At 40.5% G+C, this 7503-nt stretch overlaps 2 protein-coding genes across 2 annotated transcripts in view; both read right to left on the reverse strand.

The window, feature by feature from the left end:
• Nucleotides 1-340: 340 nt before the first annotated feature.
• On the reverse strand, nt 341-2790 carry LOC140983220 (probable clathrin assembly protein At4g32285). The gene has a single exon (XM_073450171.1). The coding sequence runs from the start codon at nt 2435-2437 to the stop codon at nt 557-559; it is 1881 nt and encodes a 626-aa protein (XP_073306272.1). The 5' UTR covers nt 2438-2790; the 3' UTR covers nt 341-556.
• A 3282-nt stretch (nt 2791-6072) lies between these two features.
• The window catches only part of LOC140982104 (EIN3-binding F-box protein 1-like), a 3282-nt gene continuing 1851 nt past the window's right edge, over nt 6073-7503 (reverse strand). The window contains exons 3-4 of the mRNA XM_073448520.1: nt 6764-7498; nt 6073-6715 (exon numbers count right to left, since the gene is read on the reverse strand). Coding sequence (XP_073304621.1) covers nt 6804-7498 — 695 coding nt within the window. The 3' untranslated portion in view covers nt 6073-6715; nt 6764-6803. The remainder of the gene's footprint in view (nt 6716-6763; nt 7499-7503) is intronic.

Genomic DNA, 7503 nt, shown 5'->3' on the forward strand with positions numbered 1-7503 from the left:
ATATATTTTTTGACAAACATTAAACTTATTTATCTTATGCTATCATATCCGTTGAAAGAATAGCTTTGACGCATCAAAATCAAGATTTTGGTTGATTGATCTATTTGAATTTTAATCATTAGTGTCGGCCATTGATAAACTTTAGACATGCAGATTTCCTGTACGCTAAAATGATGAGGCACCGAAGGCTTTAAAGAAGATGCTCCACTAATGGAGGCTTTACGCTTTCTCTTTGCACATGGAATCTGGGAAAGCTTCCTTTATCTTTTTGTTATGGAGCAGGAGAACCAATAATCATCCACAGCCGGTAACAGCACTCGGACAACTTGCAAGTTCAAAAGAAATGCAACATAGCAGCTACCACTAAGATACCATTTCAATACATCAATTTAATGTTTTTGGACTGAAGAATCTCAAACAAAGCCCCTGCGTTGGTACCTTCAGCATATTGACATGCCCTCTCTATGCCCATGGTCATGCGCGATCGCAAGCAATATAACATAGAATGCAAAGGAAAACAAGAGTGATACATTGTTTAAGTAAATTTGCTGAAAAATCAGTAAGGGGTGAAGTGATACCCATAAGGTCCATTTACTGGTGGCATTCCATAAGCTTGCATGGCACCGATCTTGTGCAAACTGGTTTGACCTTGCATGCCTTCTCTCGAATACTGTTGCCATAGCATCTGCTCCTGCAATACCATGTGTTGCTTCTTTTCCATCTCCGACATCTGCACATATGCTGGTGGGGGGATGCTCAAAGACGCAGCAAATGGATCTTGTCCGACGACCTGGACTGTTCCATCTGGCGCAGGGAGTGCTAACACTGGAGTTTTGCTTGTTCCAGTACCTGGCAATGCCACACTGCTGGCGCTACCACCACTCAATTGGGCTGTGCTCACATGTTGCCGAACCATTCCCTGATCATACATGCCATTCAACAGTAAAGGATCAAGTTCCCCACCCATTGCAGCCTTCTGCTTGGACAAATTACTGGCAGACTCTACCAGGGCTAGTTCCCAATCAGCCTTTCCACTCTCGGCTGCCGGATTCTGCCAAGCAGAAGTCACCTCTGGCTCTCCATTCGAAGGGAATGCTTCCCACGAGCCATTCCCATTGTTTGTCGCCGGCCCAGCAAACAGCGCCAAAGCCAATTTGTTGCCTTGATCATCAGCAGTCACTCCGTCATCCCGTAGATCCACTAAATCCCGAGTCTCTTGGACAATGGGCTTAGGCATATCTGGCTCAGGTGGTGGAGGGGTATAATTTTCTGGAGGCGGCAATGCTTTGATCTCATTCACATCAGACAACAGCTCCTCCTCTTGAGCAACTGGCTTGATCTCCGCTTTTCGTTCAGGGCTCTTCATCGCCTTCGCCCTGTCCCTCACGAACTCCCCCAAAGTCTCCAACAGCTTACTATTAATCTTCTGCACTTCCGGATACTCAGAAGACCTAGCCACTCCTACATCTCTGCACCAATCAAAGAATCCGACAAGCTCATCAATCTGCTTAGCTGCGCTAGCATAGGCATCAAAAGCTTTCACACAATCTTGATACTCCATATCAAAGAACTTATCTAGAAGTACTGCCAGAACCTCGCACACATCAGCATAGAACTTGAAGCTCTCCTTGACCATTTCATACAGTGCCACCAGAATCATCCTCTCATTCTTGGCTAGACCCGTGGGTCGACAAGACAAGAACCGGTCCAACAGTCTCTGCAAATGACCCATCTTCCCAAGAACCCTGTCCGGCTTCATTTCGCTCAGCGGGGTAAGATCTTTCCTCCCCTCTGTGGATTCTCTGACGTCCCCAGATGACTGTGGTCCGGGCATTCCATAACCCTGTCTGTCCCGATATTCATGGAAATCATCATATCCCCTGTTTGATCCTGGGGGAGATCTATAATCCTGCAGATCCTCTCTACTGCCAAATCCTTTCATTTCAACCCCATTTCCACTTTGTTTCCGATCATAAACCATCAACTCAAGTCTCTGATCCAAGTACAGAGCATAGGTTCTCACAAATGCGGAATGATCCCATGAATTGGAATGAGCCTCATCACGGAAATCCGACATGTTCAATAATCTAGTCCCCCTTCTAGTAGCATACATGATCTCCTGCTGGAAAACAGCATCTCCGTCGTTGAGCAAACGATGAATTAACATCAAACACTTGAGGACAACGATCCAATCCCGAGTCTTCCCCAATCTTTTAGATATAGCAACCACACAGGCGTTAACATAACCACGAGAGAGAGAGTTCAAACGGAGAATCTCCCTAATATACTTCTCGGATGCCGGGTCATCATCGTGACTGGTGGCTTTCACTATGGCGACTTCCAGCTCCGGCGCCATGTTGCTGGCAACCTTAGCGATTCCGATGCTGGCTTGGTCCTTCACCGTCCCAATGGCTTTCCGAATCGTGGTCGGCGGCATGGCTTGAGCTAAGTTTTATCCGATATCCCGCGCTCAAAAACCTGGAGTACAACAATGGAAAAACTTCGATGACGTGGTCAAGAAATCGAAAGCAACAAATGGGTTTTGTAGTTTATTCACCTCAAAACAATAAATCACTAAGATCTAGACGATGAATCTCAGAACAGAAAATTCACCGGCAGATCTGATCTTCAGGGTTTAAAAATATGATCTTTGAAAATGTAAAAAGAACACAAGATAATGCTGAATGAATTGGATATCCAATGAATCCACCGTTCGTCGTCATGCGATGAAAGTGTGAAAAAAGACCTGGCCTAGAGGGTTTCACTTGACTTTTGGGCCATGAGATCATGAAACTCTATAATTCTACCACCCCTTTTACCAAAAATATGTGTATACTTCACGTGGACATCACTCCACGTGAAGTATTATGTCGAATGAAGTTCATCTTTTATATTTTTCTCATGTCCAAATCACAACATTCAAAATTTTCTTTAAACACTCGTATGCTTTAAATTAAATAAACATACAAAAGATGTTTAGCAATATACATTTAGTGAATAATTTCACTTGACACCAACTACTTCGTTATTAACGGATATAGCTCTTGTTGGAAATCCCAACAAACTTTTTTCAAATCTTTTTCTTTAATCTTCGAATCAGGTCCACGACCGGATTACTAGTTCATCTTCTAACTTACACTAGAAAGTATAGAAGATATTTTACGTACAGATAGAACACAAAGAAAAAAAATGAACCCAATACCTATTAATTAAGGTGGCCGAAACTTCAAAATTTGAGAGCTGAAATTTTTTTTCTCTTGCCAAAGATTTCTTTCGAATGATCCTTTTTCTATAAGAATAATAATTCTTATTATATTTCTAATCCATCCTTTACTTAATTAATTAGATTAATTAAGTTAATTCAAGATTGTAAATGCATGCCATATATTAGCCAATCTCGAATTTTGATGCACATATTTTTGAGAATATCATGTATTAAAATTATTTGCTTTGTGTAAAAGTTTTTAAAATTATGATATCATGAATATTTTCATTTTAAATAAATCAATACCATATTTTATAAATAAATAAAAAAAACTTAATGTGCTTTATTTTAACTCAATTAAAATATAATTTAATCATTAAATTCATTTGAACTTTAACAAATTAGCATGATGGGCTTATACTCTTACAAGTCCATGATACATGCTCCCATTATATTAATCTCGTCTATCGTCGATCCAATATCATCAATGTGACAATTTCAACTTCTTTGTTATTATGATGCACACTTTAATTTCGAGATCACCAATGTCTAAATAAGACAGATGCACTCCCTTTGACTGTCTTTAGCCATCATGCTCTCCAAATTTCTATAAAGTTTTATAAACTTTATTTATAAGCTTATCGATGGATCATATCAAACTTATTTCTTATAAATTCAACTCATTGAATTTATTATCTAAACGAGAACATGTAAACCAGTGCTAGTGTGACTTTCAATGGTTCAGAGATACAGCTAGCCTTGGGTTCACAACTTTTTGTGATTCAGGACAATTTCCTTTATTCATGTTTACCATAATTTTCCCACATTACATGCACCAACATTTGATCATGAGAATGTAAGAAACTTTTTTCTGATTAAACTTATCGAATCATGGTAAGAGGCGTCTAGTAGCATCCCCTCATGATTTCCTAAGTATCACTGATAGTGTCTGCAAGAACCAATCGGTTATGATTAACGTACAGTAAGGTCTTTTCATCTCATATATATCGATTGAATCTACAACCATTGGTTCATCGAAGGTTGTATATTAAATTTGATAGCTATGTGATACAATCATGAAATATTCACAGTGTCATCGCATGCATAACTAGATAACTTTTTCCCTAATGTACATCTCACACTCTAGCCAGATATTTAATATACTATTATTTCGATAGATCACATAGGATATCCACACCCCTAGGTGAGCGATGAATTCCCGACTACAATGCACCGGCTCCTACACATGTTGCAATTGCACCCAACCTCACCACCTTGTGACCCTCGTGGAGTCGTAAACGAGTCAAAGCACAGCCCTAACATATAGAGCCTCAGTATTGTCTCGGATCGTAAGGATTAATTACGTACAATCACAATCACAGACTTTTCCTCTCGATGAATGAAAGCCACTTGGAAAGTTCGAGGAATGGTTGTTCGGTATAATCATCGTATGATTACCCATTTGCATGATGGACATCTCTATGCCCTTACCATGAACACGGTACACAACATCACATATGCTAGTCTCAATCTCAAACGACTTTTATCCTTGTTTTAGGCATCTGAATCGACTAGGAACGAATTTAGAATATACAAGGTTTACAAATGATTTTCAAGATCGAATTACGATTCATTTGTATTAAAATATGATCAAGGACTTTATCAATGTCGATTGCATGAGTATACAAATAAAGTAAAATGAAACCATGAAAAGTTAAATTATATTAAAATAAAGATTGTTTAATACACTTGAATCAATAAATTCTCTAGCCAAAAGTTAGCTTACAGAACCTCTACTCTAACATCTTGTACAATTCTCATGTGCCTGGATTTCAGTTTATGCGTGGTTTGTATTGCTAGTGTTATAAAAATCAAGTCATTATATTGTGAAAGATTACTATTTCACTCCCTATATGCAAGATAATATAGTATCGAGTAAAAAGATTATAACTTTTGCTTTGACGTACGTCCTGGTCGGTCTATTATTTTCATCTCACTTGTTTCCATATTTGCATTCATTTACTTTAAACCGTTCCCCGAGATATTACCATGATTGCTGTTACATACCCTTTTTTTTAATGAAATTACTTTCATTAAATTACTTTAAACCGTTCCCCCGAGATATTACCATGATTGCTGTTACATACCCTTGGTTACAGGTGAATGTGTTGTGTGATGGCGTGATTTCTTATTAGTTACCGACTACGAAAGCCAAATCACAGATGCCTATAGCCATACTTCATAGAATTCGGAGCCCTCGATACTCTCTCCATAAGCTCGGACAAGAAATTGTCGTGTAAAAAAGAACATGCCGTAAGATGATCATTTCTGACAAAACAGGTAAAACTGATGGATGATCAGCTGATCAAGCCCACCAAGAAAAGAGCCAAGGTGCAAACACAGACGATGAGCCTGCTCTTGAAGCTCAAGGTCCGAAGATCTTGATTCTGGAGCGCGTAGCTGGGGTTAGGCATGCTTAACGGACCGGTTCGGTCCGGAGCCGGCCCGGAACCGGATCCGGTATGGAAGAACCGGACCCGAAACCATGTATAATCCTTTGGTTTGTGGGTTGAATCGGTTCCGAACTCATCGGACCCAGAACTGGTAGGAACCGGTCTGAAACTAGTTCGATGGAACCGATAAGCATGCCTAGCTGCGGTATTTCTAATGGCAGTGGAACATGTTGCAAATCTATTAAGTCGGCCTACTAATTGCTTCTCGTATAAGATCAATGAAGTTGGGTTATTTAAATCTTAGTTTGACAACTATTAAAGGGCTAGTAACCTGTCCTTCGGGTACTGTTAGCCGCGTTAAGTAACATGTATGGTAACCAATCTTACAGAAAGATAAGAAAATAAACAAGAAAATTACATAAAAGTGCGCTTTTATTCATCGATAGACAACCAACACCACAAGGTTACAAAGCAACGGAGCATTTCAAGGAGAGAAATACATAACAAGAAGGTTGCAAGGGGGATGCAGTTTACAAGAAAAGAAGCCTGCAAAACCAGGGATTGGTAATACAAAAAACAACCCTTTCATAGAGAAAAGGTTATCATGGCAGACTGAAAGTAATATCTGCCATGGCCAAAGCCCACGAAAGCAAGGCAACAGACGTCAAACTGCCAAAGCAACCATGAAATAACCCTCACACCGACTCAATCAAAACATGAAATAAGACAACATATGCAATGTAGAGACTCGGTTAAGCCAAGACTTCTACATACCCTAAGAAGAAGAGAGACTGCTTGAAACAATGCAAAGATTCAGCATCCACCGTCCTCAGTATGTTCTCAGCTACGTGTGGGCCCAGTAGAAGGATAGCTCCCATAATCGAGAACTAAAATTCTTGAAACAACTTTCTAATGGAATGAAAGCTGCAAAAAAGGGTTACCCAAGCCACTTTCACTGGAAAAAAGCAAGGTAGAAGACGGACACTGAACCAGGTGACAAAGACCCATACACCAATGGACCCAAAAACAACTCGCACTAACTGCTGCCTACCAAGACCTTCATGGAAGTAGTCGACATTGAANGCTAACTGCTGCCTACCAAGACCTTCATGGAAGTAGTCGACATTGAAGCTCGGCCCACCAAGTTAATAAAGAACATCGCACCTCCAAAGCTGCTCTAGAAGCAGATCAATACCGCTGCTGCTGATTCCATTGCAGTGCTGGATGTTAAGCCCCACCAAAGTCTTCCCCAACACTCCCAAGAATGGTAAGCTTTTGTCAGACACGAAAGAGCAACCTGCCAGGGAAAACATCTGTAAACTTCGCTGCTCAGCACCAGCCAAGGAGACAATCCCAGAATCAGTTATTCCACACTTTGAAACATCCAACTCGCTCAGCACGGAGCAGTTCCAAGCAATTTCGGACAGGGTAACATCGGTGAGGTATTTGCACCCATCAAGATTCATAAGCTCAAGTGTTTCTCCATGCAGCTTAGTGATGGCCACAACTGAGTTGTCAGTCAGATTAACAGATCCACTAAGATTTAGCTTAATCAAACCAGATTCCAAACTGTGAACAAGAGGTAGAAGTCCAGCATCGGTGATTCCCTGAAGGCCACTAAGTTCTAATTGAGTCAGTTTAGGGCACATTCTACCCAATATGGCCAATCCGACATCACCAAATCCCGGGCAGTTGTGAATGACCAATGATCGAAGCGAATGGCAAATGGAAGTCAAAGGAAACACAAAATTTATGTCCCAGATCCCCAAGCAATTTGCTAAAGCAAGAGCCTTCAGTTTCCCACCACAGTTTGCAAGGATATGGAATACTCCACATTGTGTGATC

This window comes from Primulina huaijiensis, chromosome 8, assembly GCF_012295235.1.
Source record: "Primulina huaijiensis isolate GDHJ02 chromosome 8, ASM1229523v2, whole genome shotgun sequence".
NCBI classification, from domain to species: Eukaryota; Viridiplantae; Streptophyta; class Magnoliopsida; order Lamiales; family Gesneriaceae; genus Primulina; species Primulina huaijiensis.

Coding starts and splice junctions, on each gene's coding strand:
- LOC140983220 (XM_073450171.1), bottom strand. CDS start 2,437: ATGCCGCCGACCACGATTCGGAAAGCCATTGGGACGGTGAAGGACCAA.